General features: G+C 29.4%; 1 protein-coding gene across 3 annotated transcripts in view; it reads right to left on the minus strand.

Annotated features, from left to right (window-relative positions):
• Positions 1-19,556, minus strand: part of LOC142324909 (glutathione synthetase-like) — an 89,184-nt gene that overhangs the window by 40,585 nt on the left and 29,043 nt on the right. The window contains exon 5 of one of the 3 annotated variants that reach the window (XM_075366057.1): positions 8,108-8,241. The exons of the other annotated variants lie outside the window; for them this stretch is intronic. Coding sequence (XP_075222172.1) covers positions 8,108-8,241 — 134 coding nt within the window. The remainder of the gene's footprint in view (positions 1-8,107; positions 8,242-19,556) is intronic. 3 annotated transcript variants of the gene reach the window in all.

Raw genomic sequence — 19,556 nt, forward strand, 5'->3', positions numbered from 1 at the left:
ACATAAACTTCCATAAACATTTAAAAGTAGAAACAAACTGTTTTGTTTGAAACATCGTAAATTCTTCATTACTAATGAAGAATAAATAAAAATATTCTAATGGTAAAAAAAAATCTGTTCTACATTAATTGTAAACAAAAAATTTATGACTTCAGTAGAAATGTTCTATACACTTAAAAATTGTAATATCTGGACAGAACATTAATGAAAATCTAATATTTATTAATGAATAAAAAAGAGATTTTTATCTAAGTTTTCAATAGATATTTAAAATTGACAAACTTTGTTCTTTAATAAGATTTTTTAATCTCATTAAAAAAACAACTTTTTCTAACTATATCTGTAGTAAATGCAGGATAATAAAAAAAGTAGCTTCATATGTTTTATACAAAAATAAATTTTCTGATTTTATTTATTTTATCATATTCTATTTTTTTTTTTAATGTTAAGTATTCCAATCAGAATTCAATAATATAAAAATTTAAATTATACTTTTTTATAATATAAAATATAAAGCTAATATACAAATTATATACCCAGACCCCAGCCTATTGATCTTTAATATGGAAACGTAAGTGTAAAAATGCAAACCAACCGCAACAGATAGTGAAACCAATCATATAGCAAAGCGAAAAAGGATTAAACGTTTACCCATGCACCTACCAGTTATGACACATCACAAACTAACCCATAAATACGCAACATCAAGTATAAAGGTAAAAAAGTACTAAAAAATAAATGCAAGTAAAGTATTAAAATTTACGTACAAGTAAAAGAATAAAATAAAGTATGAATGTAGTGTAAATTATAAATATATTCTCTACACTCGCATTAAAGTATGAATTCCATACAGAAGTACTTAAACAATACACCACAAATTACTGTTTTATGCATTATACTGGAAGAATTGGTGAAGTAAGAAACTGAACTAAAGTAGCTTAAATTGCTCTTGTTTGCCATTAATTCTAATTATAACATAAAGCAAAATAATCATATAGAGAATAAAGATAAGCAATAACTACTGGGAAAAATGTCATAAAGTACAAATAATACCGAAGTAAATAACAATAACTGAAAATACTTACTATCTTATCAACAAAACAAAAAATTTATATGCAGCTATGATTTTTTTATTAATGATAAAATGAATCAAAATTATTTATTATATTTTAAAAATTCACATCATAATGCTTTCCAGTCACTACTGCAGCTATCTCACTGAAGATGCCAGTTAAACTCTTGATATCCTGGTTCTTTGAAGAGGGCTATCAAAAACACTGAAGCATGGCATAAGTTTATAAAAATATGTTAAATAAATTCATATGGGCTGTCATTTTAATAATCTTTAAAAAATTTAATAGTTTTACATATTTTAATAATCATCAAAGAGAGTTTTTATGGTTTCTTTAAATTACAATTTGAAATTTTTAGCATTAAATTATACCTAAAGAAAAAGAAATCATCCTTAAACAAAATACAACCAATTAATCCATATACAGCACTAGCAATATCTTTTTACAGAAAAACCGAAGTTTTCATTAATAAAAAAAAAATCATTCCATAATGAAGTTCTTTCCTAAATCCAACCTTTCTTTTTCCTGTTTAGCCTCCGGTAACTACCGTTTAGATAATTCTTCAGAGGATGAAAGGATGATATGTATGAGTGTAAATGAAGTGTAGTCTTATACATTCTCAGTTCGACCATTCCTGAGATGTGTGGTTAATTGAAACCCAACCACCAAAGTACACCGGTATCCATGATCTAGTATTCAAATCCATGTAAAAATATCTGGCTTTACTAGAACTTGAACGCTGTAACTCTCGACTTCCAAATCAGCTGATTTGGGAAGACGTGTTAACCATTAGACCAACACGGTGGGTTTCCTAAATCCAACCTACATGACTTTACTAAATTCTGTTTTAACTGTAGTAAGTAGACCAAAATAACAATGTACAACAGTTACGAGAATATTCATCTCTGTTGGTTAATTAAATAAATCATTAAATCTTTTATTCTTATGGATACACACACACATTTTATTTTCAAACTTGTTGAAGCTTTTTACAGAAATACTCATAAAAACAGAATCCTTCAATTTTTGTTAGACTAGTTTTTTAGTAAAGTAGAAGGTGAAGTATATTGACAGAAGAAATTAAATTTGAATGCTATGTGATTCAGATCCCTTGTCTAAAATTGATAATGATGGTCATTCGGAGAACCCCTGGTGTTCTTTTGATACTATATATATTTATATGTATAAGTATAGAAACTCCCTCTATGAATCATGAGACCCTGCATCCAGACACCCCTGGGTGAGGGGGCTTGAGTGCTCAATGATACAGATTAGCTGGACCAAAGGGCAACCATATCAGAAAGGTATCTGTTGAGAGCCAGACTAAGGAATGACTCCTGAAAGAGGGCAGCAGCTCTTTCAGTAGTTGTTAAGGGCGAAGGTCAGGAGGGCTTAAACAGCCATACCAACATCATTCTGAGTAATCTTCTGAGTAATGCACAGCTAAAAGCAATGGAAAACTACAGTTGCTTTTTTCAAGGAAAATGTAACTCTCTGTAGTAACAAAGATGGAGGCGCCTTCCTTGGTAAAATATTCTGGAGTTAAACTAATCCCCCGTTTAGATCTCTGGGTGGGGACTACTAAGGAAGGGGTCACTAGGAAATTAAAAAATAACATTCTACGAGTTGGAGCATAGAATCTTAGAAGTCTAAAAAAGTTAGTAGATTAGAAAATTTAAAGAGGGAAATGGATAGATCAAATGTAGATGTAGTAGGAATTAGCGAGGTTCAGTGGAAAGAGGAAAAAACTTTTGATCAGATGAGTTTAGAATAATTAACACAGCTTCAAATAAAGGGCAGGGCGGAGTAGGTTTTGTAATGAATAAGAAGGTAGGGAAGGGAGTAGAGTATTTCAAAATGCACAGCAACAGAATCATTATAATAAGGATAAAATCAAAACCTAAGCCAACAACATCTGTTAACGTCTACATGCCTGCAAGTGCCCATGATGATGATGATGATGAGGTGGAGTGTGGATACAAAGAAACTGATGACGCAATTAAACAGATAAAAGGGGATGAAGATTTAATAATAGTTGGAGATTGGAATGCAAGCATCGGAAAAGGTAAGGAAGGAAATACTGTGGGTGAATATGAGCTGAGCAAAAGGAATGTAAGAGGGGACCAGACTTATAGAGTTTTGCACGAAGTATAATTTAGTAATTGCCAACACCCAGTTTAAAAATCATAATAGAAGAATATACACATGGAAGAAACCAGGTGATACTGCAAGGTATCAGTTAGATTATATCATGGTTAAGCAAAGATTTAGAAATCAACTCACTGACTGCAAAGCTTACCCTGGAGCAGACATTGATAGTGACCATAATTTAGTGATAATAAAATGTAGATTGGGGTTTAAAAACCTGAAGAAAAGGTGTCAGATGAATTGGTGGAATTCACAGAAGCTTGAGGAAGAGGAGGTAAATAAGATTTCTAAGTAGGACATCGCAAGAGGTCTGAGTAAAAAAGATAAGGTAGAAAATATAGAAGAATGTTAAAAAGGAAACTCTTAAATCAGTAGAAGCAAAGTTAGGTGGAACAAAGAGAAGTGGTAGAAAACCTTGAATATCAGAGGATATACTGCAGCTGATGGATGAATGTAGAAAATATAAGAATGCTAATGATGAAGAAAGTAAAAGGAACTATCGACAGTTCAGAAATACTATAAGCAGGAAGTGCAAACTAGCGAAAGAAGAGTGGATAAAGAAAAGTGTTCAGAAGTGGAAAGAGAAATGATCATTGGTAAAATAGATGAAGCATACATGGAAGTTAAGGAATATTTTGTGGTACATAAATTAAAATCTAATAATGTGTCAAACAAAGATGGTACACCAATTTATAATACGAAAGGAAATGTCGATAGGTGGGTGGAACATATTGAAGAGCTAAATGGAGGAAATGAATTAGAAAATGGTGTTAGAGAGGAAGAAGAGGAAGTCAAAGAGGATGAAAGGGGAGAAACAATACTGAGATCTGAATTTAAGAGAGCATTAAAAGATTTGAATGGCAGAAAGGCTCCTGGAATAGATAGAACACCTGCAGAATTATTACACAGTGTAGGTGAGGAAGCGATAGATAGATTATACAAACTGGCATGTAATATAGATGAACATATATTACAATATAGATGGCATGAGATAGAACAATTGCTAGCATTCATAGGAACCAAACAGCAACAGTAATAATTGAAGAACATAAGAAAGACGCCGTAATAAAAATGGGAGTCTGACAAGGATATTCCCTATCCCCATTACTTTCTAATCTTTACATAGAACTAGCAGTTAATGATGTTAAAGAACGATTTAGATCTGGAGTAACAGTACAAGATGAAGAGATAAAGATGCTACAATTTGCTGATGATATAGTAATTCTAGCTGAGAGTAAAAAAATTTATAAGAAACAATGAACGACATGGATGAAGTCCTACACAAGAACTACAACATGAAAATAAACAAGAACAAAACAAAGGTAATAAAATGTAGTAAAAATAATATAGATGAACCACTAAATGTAAAAATAGGAAGAGAAAAGATTACGTAGGTAAAAGAATTTTGTTATTTGGGAAGTAGAATTACTAAAGATGGACGAAGCAAGAGCAATATAAAATGCCAATCAGCACAGGCGAAATGAGCCTTCATTCAGAAATATAATTTGTTTACATCAAAAATTAATTTAAACATCAGGAAAACATTTTTGAAAGCATATGTTTAAAGCGTAGCTTTATTTGGAAGTGAAACCTGGATCGTCGAAGTACCTGAGAAGAAAAGATTAAAAGCTTTTGAAATGTGGTGCTGTAGGAGAATGTTAAAAATCAGATGGGTGGATAAAGTGACAAATGAAGAGGTGTTGCGGCAAGCTGATGAAGAAAGAAGCATTTGTAAAAATATAGTTAAAAGAAGAGATAGACTTATAGGCCACATATTAAGGCATCCTGGAATAGTCACTTTAATATTGGAGGGACAGAAAAAATAAAAAATTGTGCAGACAGGTAATATTTGGAATATGTAAAACACATTGTTAGGGATGTAGGATGTAGGGGGTATACCAAAATGAAACAACTGGCATAGATAGGGAAACTTGGAGACCTGCATCAAACCAGTCAAATGACTGAAGACAAAAAATGTATAGAAAGGCATCATTCATACGTATGTATGTGTGTGTGTGTATACATATATATATATATATATATGTAAAATCAGAATAAAAGATTATTTTTTAGATCAAGTCAGGAATGGGTAAATACAAGTGCAGTAGAACCAACTAAACAGTTAGGAGAGGTCAATGCTTTGGCAGTGGAGGGAGTAGGCAAGTACATGTGGTCTCCTTCTATTCTACCGACGACCCCATTTCAGTAGCCATCGTGGTTTGGATTGGGGCACATCGTGGTTTTGCCGTGTGTTCATATTTTGAAAACAAGTGATAAGTGATTTCAATGTAAAGAGCTTTTTGGTGATAATACAACAGTACACGTAAGAATGCTGTTCCTAATGAGAACACTATTCACTCCTGAGTTTGGGAGTTGAAAAAAACTGATAGCAAAGTATGAAGAAGAACACTTGGCTGATGCACGTCCACCAGAACTTCAGAAAATGTGCAACTGGTGAGAGCAGCAATCGAGCAATTGCCAAAGCATTCTGCTTGGGAGGCATACTGTTGCCTTGAGGATGTCAGACTGCATTTTGAGTAGGATTCTGCATTTTGATTTGCATTTTCAATCCTTCAAAATTATGTCTCAAGAAACGAGCCAGCAGACTATGCCAACCACTAAAATCTGTGTAAGCAAATAATTGCACAGACCACTCCTGAAGCAGCTTTCTTCAGTAGTGATGAGGCGCATTTTTATCTCAATGGGGTCATGAATAAGCAAAATTTCTACTGGGCTGAAAAAATCCCTAAATTATTCACGAAAGACTACATTCCCCTAAACCCTAAACTAAATGCACACAAAGATCAACTAAATAAATGATTTTAGTTAAATTATTTATTTATTGGGAATTTTATTAGATACAACTTTGGTCTACAATAAATGTAAACTATTATCATTTGCACTACATTAAATGTACATACACATTTTGTTTTATTTACCATTAGTTGTATACTAATATTATTTCTTTTCTAGCATTATATTTCATTTAATTTATTTGTGATTTTTTTAACTGGTTTAGCTTTTATAAGCCTTAATTCCTTTTTAATAACTAAATGTTTTTATGGGAACAGCACAAGTTTAATCTTTCTCTAAATAAAAGGATTAAGGTATTAACCTTGGTACATATTACTCACGTATACAAGCTTTACAGACATATTTTTTCTTAGGTTTTCACTCTTACCAGATATAAAAAGTACTTTATAAAAGTAATAGGAAAATCAGTATAAACAATTCTCGGGATTCTGTCTCTATGAGTAATTTACTGGCTTTATATTACTTTTCCTAAAGATTTTATTCAGAAGAAAGACTTTCTAATTAACACCTTAAATTAATTAGAACTATATAAAACTTTTAATTGTAATAGTTTTAAGAGCTAAAATTGTAGCTCATCAAAGATTTTGAGAGATTATGCTCCCAGCGTGGTTTTACCTTTGCATTACCTTTGAGTTTTACCTTTGAGTTATAGTCAATATCAGATCAGAGAAAGCCATTTCTTCCATCTACAGAAAACTGCCACAAAAAAGAATGGATAAAGATTTTGGACTATTTAGCCCCTACGAGAATATCTATATCAATTAATTACTATATCATTTAATAAAATACTGTCTAAGAATCAATTTTGATCATTTCTGAAAATGACGATTAAATGAGCATAACAAAATGTTCTAAGCTGTGCAAATGTATTTAAAAAAAAAATGAAAAGTTTAATCATTCTTTAAAAATTATTTTATAATAAATGGATTTTTCTTTCTTGAACTGTACTTTTTTTGTGAACCTATTGGGAAATAAAAACATTTCAAATTGTTTTTAATTAATTAAAGGTCTTCTAAAGCAGTAAACTAAAATTTCAATTCAATGAACAATTTTTTGAGGATTCATCAGCTATTCAACTCCATTCAAGAAAAACATTTTGCATTTTTTTTTTTGATTATGCCTGATATCTTTTTTCTAAGTATATTTTGAAATGATATAAAAGAATGATAGACATGAATAAAAACTGAAATAGTCAAGTACCTTGTACCTTAGTCATAACAGTTTCAGTGTGGAGAGACAAACACAATTACTACCAACCTTTAAACTAAACAAAAAAAAGAAGTGAATACACTAATAAAATATATAACAATAGATATGCCTTGTAGCTGTTAACAGAACATTACTGTCAACAATTTAAGATCAAGATATTTTCCTACTAATTAATTGGTGCTACTTTAGTTTGCACCAATTAATTAATAGGAACCTCATGATGATCTATCATCATCACGATGTCAAAAGTAGCACCATCCTATCAACTCGGTTAACATCCCACCTAATTTATTTTACATAGTGAACTAATATAATAAATTATACACAAATTGTATATAATTTGTAAGTTTTATTTTAATTAGATGAAGTTAATGAGCAAGGTGAGCATTAGGTTAAGTTTGGTCAGGTAATGTTTCCATGTATGAACTTCATACGATATCAACATAAGCTAACCAAACTTAACTTAATGCTCACTTCCCTTACTAATCTCGTCTAATTAACATTAAATTACAAACACAATGATATAGTAGACTGCATGCACTGTAAGGTAATTGCATACTAAAGTAGCACCAATTAATTATTAAACTGTATGTACTAAAAATTTATGAAGCCCAAACTATAACACAAAATAAGAAGCAAATAAATAACACTTTATTTTATTCTACAGTAGATTTTCTTTAAATTCTATCTACAACACTAAGTGTGAATTGTAGTGATATATATTTGACTGCATACTGTGCGTAAAACAGAATTTTCCCATATATAATACATGCTTTAACTGTCCAAAAGAATCCATAGCCAAGCAAAGATAAAATGATAATTACTGAAAGAACAATAAAATAAACAGGGATGAAAATACGCACCTCTGAAGCTGTGCAACAACAAATCCCATAGCAGATAAACTAGTTGATATAGTATTTATTTCCACTTGTTTTATTTTATCACAATCGGGATGATCTAACAGGTAATCTGATCTCAATACACCCAGAGAGTTTGTCTGTAACAACAATAACTATACAACCAAACCACAACACACCAAAATAAAACAGCTATACAATAAAATCCCATTATCTGTAATCGATTAAAAAGTGTAATAACTTACCATTCAAAAAAAATTGAGATCATTTAAAATACAATGAAAAAGATCAGCCATACATACTTGAATCATTAAAAGATTTAAATATACACATAAACAAATACACATTCAAGGCACCTAGACATTTCCACACAGAATCTTTCTAAAATATTTATTCAAAACTGAATTAATTTTAAGATTCCTTGATGTAAAGGAATCCTAAAAAAAAGAAACCATCATAACCACCAAAATCTTTTTTTTCCCAAAAAATTTGTGAAAATATATTTAACAATAATTTAATTATTTTTTTAAAAAAACAGACATTCTTTAAATTTTAAAATTATTACATTAAAAATGATTAAATATTCTGTTATTAAACACGTTTAAGGACCATCAATATTGATAAATATTTTCTGTGAATTAAGTAACTTAAAACAGTAATTTTGTGATATGTACATCTCACTGTTATAGTTACTTTATCATGTGTTATATGCATGTTATTTTTTAAAAACATTACTTTTTTGTTATATTTTAAATAATTTCTGATCTCCATGGGGGAGTGATAGCATCTCGACTTTTTATCTGGAGATCCTGGCTTCAAATCCCAGTCAAGTATGGCATCTTTCATACCTACAAAATTCCATTTTCACATTCCCACTCACAAGTTTCAAACTTCTATGGTGAATTAATTAAAAAAACTACATTTAATAACTGTAAATCTTCTTTCGTAAGTTGAGATTTTGAAAATATTAATACAATATTCAAAAGCCAGGATTGTCAAATTATTTACCAGGGCTTAAATTAAAATTTCTCGGTGGCATACTAAAATGTATTATAAAAGAAAAAATGTCAGCAATGATTAGTTAGCATAACTTACCTGGTTACGCTGGTCAAGTTGTGTAATTCATTTTTAATATTTTTCAAATTCAATCATTTTAAGCTCTATTTGTACCTTATGATAAAATAATTCCTTTTTATTGAAAACAATAACCAAAATTATGATTTTTTTTCTGTAAGAATTTTTATTTCTAATTTTATGATATATAGTTAAGTAAATAAATACAACAAAAAACTGATTATTTTTTTAATTGTGGAACCCTAATGAAAGTTTAATGGTGGGTCTATTGTTACGTACCCTTCTTGTTTTCCAAACATAAACAATAATTAAAAGTACAGCAATTGAATACACATGACTTTTGTTGATTTGTCAATCAGTTGTGTCCTATGCTTGACAGCTACTTGCATCAACGCTTGTGATAATATTGGTCATATTTAACATTAGTATATTAACATTAATTTCAAAAAAATATGTTTACAACTTTTTGAAAACTCATGGAGAAGTCTTATACTCATGGAGAAGCATTTGGGTAAAATTAATTTTTAAGAAAATAATCCATAAGTGGTGATAATAGATGTTTCCATAAGTGGTGGTAATCGATTCAAAAAATAACTTTTTAAAACTGTTTAAAAAATACAAAGATACAGTAATAATTCTAAATAAACAAAGTTGTAATTTTCTAGTTATGGGGTGATACATTTTTGCCTACTTTAAAAAAAAAAAAATATTTAACAGTAAGGGTTAACGAAAAATTAAAATATTTAAATTTTAAATGCAATGGGTAACTTGTGGGATTATTTAAATTGTTTAATTAAAAAAAATATTTTTTGTTATCACAGAACATTGGTGAGAAAGGGCAAAACTTTTATGGCAGTTTGAAGGCCTATTGATGTAGAAAATAGCTCCCACATAGAATATGGAGTAGTATTTTTGCATAAAATATATGCAAAAATCTCCCATTAATACCTTCTCTGAAACAAGATATAGATAAAAAAATAAAAATAAATATGGTAATTTTTTAAGGAAGGGGTGAATATTAAACAAAAAGTTTTGGTAATTTGTGATCTTTAAATAAAAATTAAACTCTTAAATGAAAACATTTTTGCTATAGTGGCCCAGGAAAGATTTGAAATTTTATTTCAATCAAAAACCACCACTCCTTTCTCCAGTTTTTGCAAAAGTTTAATACATTCTTTCCCCCCTCCCCAAAAGTACAACTTATCTACCACATTTTATGAAAATCAGAAGTCCGGAGTTATAAGACCAAATAAGGCATCTTATGTACAAATGTCAATCTAACAAAAATAAATGTTTTAGACTTGGGAGAAAGCATTGGAATAAATTTTTTTACAGACTATTTACAATTTATTTAAATTTTTTTGTTTGCTAAAAAAATTTTATTTTGCATATCTCCTTAACGCAAAAAAAAATAAAAAACAGCCTATTTTAGGTACATTTCATAAGAAAGCTACCTATTGTGATGGGTATGGTACCCATCACAATTTCTGGATGTTGAATCACCATGATTCAACATCCAGAAAATTTTGACACATCTTCGCGTTACACATCCCCCAGACCCCAAAACCACCAACAGTTCAAAAGTTTATATATACACACACATATATATTTCACTTTCTTGTGGACACGATATGTGCGGTAATTTTGTACCAATCACTTTCAAATTGATATAAAATATAACAACCCAAAATCTTAGTCAAATAACTTAATGGGCAAAATCGGACCATGAGGGTGGAAATGAGAGGGGCTTTTTCAAAAAAGGGAAATATCACTATAACTTTATTATTAAGTAAAATATAGAATTCGTTTAAAATTCCTACTATTCTTTGGATAAGGGCCTAAAACTTATGTAAGTAAAGTTTTCTGACATCATCAACCACTGGCCCACGGGATGGAGTTTCGAAGACAAAAAAAATCATACCTCCCTTAATAGGCACAGTATCAAATCGGTTTAAAGTGGTCATTTGTCCTCTAAATATTACCTAAAAGTTTTGTGTGAAACAATTTTTGATGTAACCAACCAACCCTTATGGCAAGGGATGACCAAAATGTTGCTGGAATTGTAAGATGGGGCTTGTTGTATGCTAAACATGTGAAACTTTTTTTTCACATGCAACCATTGTTGTATTGAGTAAATTTGAAGTTTTTCTTATCTTTAAGGTAAAAATCTTTTTTATCCTCTACTTAGCACTGGTGAAATCTACTTCCACCTTTCGGTGCGATGAAAGGGATTTTTTAATTTCCTGTTATTGCTGTTATCAGCAATAACAGGAAATTATCGCAATAATTAAATATATCACTCAAAAGAAATGTAAAAAATTAATCTTTTTTAATTTTTTTTTATCGATCTATTACTTCCTTTTGTAGCAGTATTACATCACTACATCCAGGAAGAAAAAAACAATTCATTAAAAAGAAAATTAATTCAATAGTAATTTTATATAATTATCAGAAATATTATTATCACTAAAAAATAATCAGTTCAATAACTTTTTTTTGTATTTCTGAGCTTTGAGGGTTTTTTCTCACCTATTTCAGTCTATATAATAAATTTCATAATTTTTAATCACGCTTTAATCAGGTAACATTAATATAACCACTTTAATATATGATTTTCTAAATCAGACCACCAAACAGTACTCACATAGTCCATTGTCAATCACATTGTCCAACAACAAATTTTTTTAACAAAATCAACTTAGATCCACTACATCACTATTGTACTTTTTTTTTATAAAATATACATTCAACTTAAATAGACCACTGTATTTTACATGTTTTACAACCCTATCTGTTAAAAAATGCAGGACAGCCAAGCACAAAATCAAAATACAAGGGCTATTCAGAAAGTAAGGAATATTTCCACCTGACGCCGCCAGGCGCACAGCACGCCAATCGCGTATATATTGGTGTGCTCGTGCTCTGCATCTCAGTCAGTGTCCAGCTATGACAACGGGAACATCTCTGCACTGCCCGTTTTTTTTTATATACAAATTTGAAATATGTGCTGCAATCGAAAATCCCGCCAGTTGTGAGGTGCGGTCTGTGATTCGTTTTTTGTTGGCAAAAACTTAAAACCAATAGAAATTCATCAGGAAATGTGTGAAGTGTACGAGAACAACGTAATGAGTGAAAAGTCTGTCAGGAAGTGGTGCATTCAGTTTAAAAATGGCCGAACAAACGTTCACGATAAAGAGAAGAGTGGATGTCCGAGCATTGTGACTGACGATCTGGTCTCCAAAGTTGACGAAAAGATTCGTGAAAACCGCCGTTTCACAATAACTGAGCTTTCTTTATGTTTCACGGACTTTATTATTTCACAGAAGCTAGGCTACCACAAATTTTGTGCAAGATGGGTGATCACTGAGTGGTTGAGATCACAGGCGGCAGAATTCTATGACACAGGAATTTCGAAGCTTGTCCACCGCTATGATAAGTGCCTGAATTTGTATGGTGATTATGTTGAAAAGTAGTATTTTAGTCCCTCTTTCACACATATATATATATAATAAAAAGTTTTTCTTGTAATTGGTTTTTAAAATTCCAAAACGTTTCTTACTTTCTGAATAGCCCTCGTATGACAAAGGGTCAGTCAATTAAATTTAATTTTAATAACACTGTTGCTTTAAAAAGCTGGATGAAAACTACTGATGACATTATATATATAATAATATACTAGTTATATATACTCTCATCAATTTACAATAGATGTCATTTTGTTTGAGCTTACTTTATTGTAGCCACAACCCTAAAGTACTCAATAATTAACAGTAAAATCATAATAATTTAAACAATAAAATAACAAATATCTATTAAACCTTCAAAATGTTTTTTAAAAATGAAAATTTTTATAAGCAGGATTTACGATAATTATCTAAAATTGCCTAGTCTGTAATTTTGTTTCAAACACCTCCAAATTTTAATTTATTATTCGTAATTAAATTTTGTAATACTGATTTAAAAGTACCCAATTCTTTTATAAAATTTTTTTAAATTATTACACTAAATTTCTAGTAGTTCAGTAATGTTTGTGTAATTCAATTAAGACAAATAACAGTTAAAAATTGCTTATTGAATTCAATTTGATAACTAAATGCAACGAAAAAATTAATTATTTAACACCTCTTTACAAAATTTTACACCTCTGGTTTTGTTTCCTGCACAAATTTTATATTTTGCAAATTAAATTGCTCATATGTTAAAAAATAAGAATAGTATAAAAGATTTTTACAATTATTCTCACAAATTTTAGATGAATATGATATTATTAAAGAACCATCATGACTGGTTGATTGAAGATAATGGATAATCATTTCAAATCTATTGTACGGAAGTATTTAATTTTAAGACAGACATTTTACATTATATAATTTTTACTAACTACATTTGACTAACTATACAAATAAATGTAAACGTCTCAAATCACGAAAATAAATCAAACACACATGCAGGTGGGTATCCATATATGATATATAATATAAGTTTAAAACAGTTTCTGAATAAATCTCATTTAATTTACACTCAAAAAATAAGCATCCCTCTTCATCAAGCTTTATGTATTCCAACATTTAAATGTGTCATACTCCCTTAAATATAAATTTTCTTAATCTGAATATGAAAGCAGGCAAGCAAAAGAAAGAGCATCTTCAAAAATATAATATCATAGAGTCCCCCAAAGTAACAGTGAAATTAATACTTACAAGTAATAATTCATTTCTTCAGTTACTTACTGAGAATTATTTCTCCAAGCATCACAGTTATTTCTCTCTTTCTAAATGACCAAATTTATTTTTAATCACAAGTATAACAAAAAACAAAGGAAGGAACAATTTAGCTTAATATTACTACTCAATTTCTCAATTTCACCTTAACTACTAAAATAGCCTTTATAACAAAACAAAATATTTAGGGAAAATTGTTACTCTGTCTACCAGCATGAAATTTTGTTCAAATGCACAGATAAATGAACTAATTGACACAAGTTCTCTCACCATATTTCAGCTGCAGTGACCAAACACTAGTTTTATATAAAAATAATTAAAGTAACATGATTAAAAATCTTGGAGAGAAATTTTTTAATCAGAAATTGTATAAATGTTAACTAATCATCTACTACACAAAAATGGTAAAAAAAAAAACTAATGCTTTACCTTCATTAATTCACATATAATCCATAGTTTAATGCAATTTTATCAACATATTATGACTGAAAGAGAAGCATGCAAGCATCTTATACTTAACCAATGATTTCTGGTTAAATATTAAAGTCATTAATACGATATTAAATTATATTTAAGAACACAAACACCATTATTTTGTAAAAAATATTAAACCAATATTATGAATCTATATTTAAAAAAAAAAACTTTATAAAGTTTAAATATATATATATATATATATTTTATACAATTTATCACCACCATATGAAAATATTTAGACCATCAAAGCACACATTTATAATTTTAGTAAAATAGATCAGATGTAATTGTTCTATAAATTATTCAAACATATGCAACAAAAAAACAAAAACATTACAGGCTGCACACATTACAAATTATTAATACATAAATCATTATATTATTCATCAAATTTAATAATAGTTCAATAATTCAACAAATTTAGACAGGCTTCCCACAATTAAGTGTAATCTCACGCACTACTCCTGGCAGTACCAAACCTGATATACACAGCATCAGCTATCACCTTGATAGACCATTAACTACAGCCATCATGTACCTTCACCCCCAGCTGATGGGCAATCAGAGTTAGACTGGGCCCACCCACTATCTAGAAGCACTATCAGAATTGAGGCCAAGCCAATGGAAGTCACAGTAAAGGCCACCTTCAGTAAGTCATCCGATACATCAGATGATTGAGATAGAGCACAATCTGTTCAGTGTTTGAAAGAACAACGTCCCTGTCAGCCATACACAATAAGACTACCAATACCCATGAATCCAAATCTCTATCGCTTGGCACAATGAACACTTTGACACTACCTCTACATAACATGGGGGCCAATAGCTTCCCATTCATTTTATCATAAACTTTAGTTACAGTTTGTATATAGATCATATGGCTGCGTGCTCCCACAATTCAGGACTCTGTAAAGGCCAGGGATCCATGTGAGAGTCTCACCTAGATCACCACAAATTCTCTTTGTTAATTGTATTTCCAATGCTATTTAACACATAAAGTCAAGGAAAAAATTATGAAGAGTTATATGATAGTTATCTAAAGACATATTGCAAAATCACTAAATAAAATGAGAAATTAATCCATTAAACTGGTATATCACAAACATTATGACAGGACAACTTCTGTACATCAGCTGTCATCTATTGGCGATTTCAAAGCAAAATAGTGTCTTTAATTTGCTGCAATTAATTGTCAACAGTCAACCACCCACTCAGCTGCACTGCTTTCAAAACAAATGCATTCAAAAATCACCTCTGATTTCACCTCTGGAAGCTGACTGGCTCCAGATTTCCTTAGCAACTTCATTAACTTTTACCACTCACTGGGATTCCTATAAGACAGGAATCTATTACAGACTGATTCACTGTTATAACTCCTGAGATCAAAGATATGCAAGTTCAAAATTAATAAAAATAACTAATCTTTTCTCTTTTATTGGTGTACAAGCAAAAAATAGATGCATATATGTGACAATGCTTGAAGTGCACTTACTGAAAACAAGCACATTAGAAAATGGCAGTTCCACCCATGACATGATGTAGTACGACAAATATGGCATATGGCTCAACAGTATATATTTGAAGACAAAAATCAAAACAGTATGTATATTGACCAAAATGCACCCAAATGAATAATTTTTTTCTGATTCAATGTAATTTACATCATATTTTTTTTTGAGTAAAAGATTCAATCTTAATATAAAGATACAATCTTTACATGACTATTATTAGCTAATAATACTGATGTTATTACAGTTACTGGCATCTCTTTTATTATTATTATTACTATCATGACCACATCTACCATTGCAGAAGTTTTCATTCTGTCAGTTACAATAATTTTAATGGGATTAGACTGGATCATCATTATCTAATGATGAGGAATTCCTACAATCAGTTGAAGTTATTATTGTTGGAATCCAACAACTTTGAATTTATTCATGTTAAGAAGTAAATAGTTAAGAACTTGCCTAAGCTTGATAAGAGTTTAAGCATCCATGTTTAATGTGAACCCTGATTGACAAAGATAAAGATGTTATGTATCTAACATTTATATATATTATATAATGTATATAATGCTTATTTCCAAAGTTAATAATGAAACACACTTGAGACAATACCTCGAGAATTTTTGAAAATAAATGTTCTGGAAACTAATGTAACTAGAATGTGGATATTTTTATATCTAAAAGCCTGCCACAAAATTATTTCTTTATACTGAATTAATCTTCCAATTTGGAATTTGAGCAGTAATTCACTCAACAAATTTCCGTTATAATATAATTGTATGAATCATTTTGTGCACCATAATTCTTGTAACACAAGCATTCTTGGAAGTTACATATAGAATAACATCTCTTTTATTAACAAATAAAAAGTAATTTAATAAAGTGTATGATGTATAAATTTTAAGGACTAAATGGCTACAATTTAATTTAAAAATTTTTATTTTCCACACAGAGCATGATGATTTAAACAGATATAACAAATTTTATTACAGTATCTCAGTGGATTTTTAAGACATACTCTTTTTATTAAACAAGCTTGCTTCTATAGAAGATGTCACTTTTATATGTGGAGAAACTTTGGGAATAGCTTCCTCAGATCAAAATAAAAAAAAAGAGTTCTTGTATATAAGGAAGTTTTTTCTGTTAGCCATTTTAAGCTTTTGCAGAAATAAATCCACATTTCAAGAATGATTTGAGATATCGTAATAAAATTTTGTACACCTTTTTAAACTCACATTCCCAGTGAAAACAAATATATGAAAATTACTTTCACCACATTTCAAAATGGTGCCCAAATTACTTATTAAATCATTAATATTTTTGTAACTGTATGGTTTTTACTTTGTTTTATTAAAGAAAAGCTTATTTTAAAAGTATTTTATTGTGAATAAAATTACACTTAATTTGTTAAAGGTAATTTTAAAAAAAAAACAGTTTTGTTGGAATCATTAGTGTATCAGCATGAACTATGAACCAGTTTTCCTCAACAAAGTGGCATCAAGGCAGTTTACAAAAAGATTACTTTAATCAAAGAGTAGATGACCATTTTGATATTTAAAACAATCATCATCAATAGATGGTATAGAAATAAAAAAATAATATTTAAATGAAATGATAAAAACTAATAAATAATTAATATATAAATATTACACTATCACTATTTCTGACGGTGTTTAAAAATAAAAGCAACTGTTAATTAAATTATGACAGGTTTATCTTATGCAAGCCCTATCATAAGCATATTAAATTTACTTTAAAGTTCAAAATAACTGAAAAATTCAACTCAAATTGCCACTAATACTTAGAGTACGTACTTTATGAAAAGTGGGATAAGATCAATTTTAATTCAAGAAAGAAGATGAACCACAAACCTGTCAGAAATATAATTTCCCTCTCATGAATGAAATTTAAGAGGAAGATTACAGTTAACATTATTGTAATAAAAGATTTTTACAAAAAATGTTTAGCAAAGTTAGATTTTAAAAACCCATTAGATATTGATCTCCCAATAATAATGAAATATTCAGTTTCTACATTTTTTTTTGTTAAGTAAGTTTTTTAACTAATTAATTCTTACAAATAAAAATAGTTTTTGTATCACAGAAGCAGAAAATAATTGTTTATAACAATAATTTATGTTTATTCAATGTTTATTTTTGTTAATTTTTATTTGTTGTTCATTTTTGTTTATTCTTCAGTGTTTACTAATTTCACAAGAGACTTGTGCATCGATGGAATGTTTTTTATTTATATGATTTAAACGTAGTTTAAAATTATAGAAAGGTATATTTACCACTCACTGATATAAAAAGTGACCAAGATGATTAACATACTTCTCTGTAATTATAATACCTTAACTACTTCTTTAGTAATTCATAAAAAAAAATTATTCTGATAAGCAGAAATTTGTGTGAAAGTACTAAAAATTAACAAAAGTAGCAATTGCAAAAAAATAATTTTATAAATAATTAACTCCTGTTTGTGTTATAAACATTTTTAAATACTTTTATCTCCAATAAACTAATTCTGTTATCAGTTTCTAAACAATGTCAGACCACATCCAATTTCTCTGGTCTTCTACATATATATATATATATATATACTGAACCAAACGCTCCTTTATTCAAGTTCCAACATTGTTTTTTCTAGTTTGCCCAACAAATCCAAAATTGCAATTATTGTTGTTACACATTAATTTATAAATGCTCACTCTTTAAACAGCTTTAATTTCATCTTCAGCATTACCAAGTACTAGAAGGAAAATGTCAAGATATAGTTGCAATTTTTATAAACTGTTTTTACCATGCTGATATAAGTAGGTAAAAACAAGCTTAATTTAGTAATTGAAAGTTGTTAGCTGTCTGAAAAACTGCAAATAACATTGGAATTAGAGTTGACTTATGCATGCAATGAGTGGCATTGCACTAGAGTGGGGTGCCAAAGCTTAAACAGAAAGAGGTTTGTTTGACGCTGCAAAAGACATACTGGAGCCAATGAAGAGCACTTCCCTAAGACCATCTACATGAATTTCCCTAAGACCATACATAGTGATGAATCTTGGGGGTACAGATATAAGCCGGAAACCAATGCTTGTCATAATGGAAGTCATCATCCCCAAGGCCAAGAAAGTAACATTTATTTACTGCTATGGAACTGTGCATCATTAACACACACTAGAAAACTAAACTGCAAATAAACAATACCACCTGCAGGTTCTACATTGTCTTCATGATGCAGTTCAGTGAAAGAAACAACAATGGATTAAAAATTAAAATAATTTTAATTGACCAGATAATAAGGGATAATTAAGTAAACATAACTGCAAATTGAAATGTAAATAAAATAACATTTAATCTAATCTTTAACTAGAATTATTTATTTAACAAAACAATTTTTAAAAATCAATATTTTATAATATAATGAGTGAGCCAATCAAACAGGACATTTTTAAAACTAAAAAATTAGTTTTTATTAATATACATTAATAACAATTTTTATTATACAATGGCAGTTAATAGCAATTTTAACTGTACAACATTCTGAACATTGCATACTAAGGTGGCTAGAATTTCAATTTTATGTTTTCCATCAAATGATGTAACATAACCAACCATAAGAATATAAGAAATGTTACTGGTTATAAAACTATAAAAACTTATCCAATGTTTATTAACA

The sequence above is a fragment of the Lycorma delicatula genome, chromosome 1 (assembly GCF_047948215.1).
Source record: "Lycorma delicatula isolate Av1 chromosome 1, ASM4794821v1, whole genome shotgun sequence".
Classification (NCBI taxonomy): domain Eukaryota; kingdom Metazoa; phylum Arthropoda; class Insecta; order Hemiptera; family Fulgoridae; genus Lycorma; species Lycorma delicatula.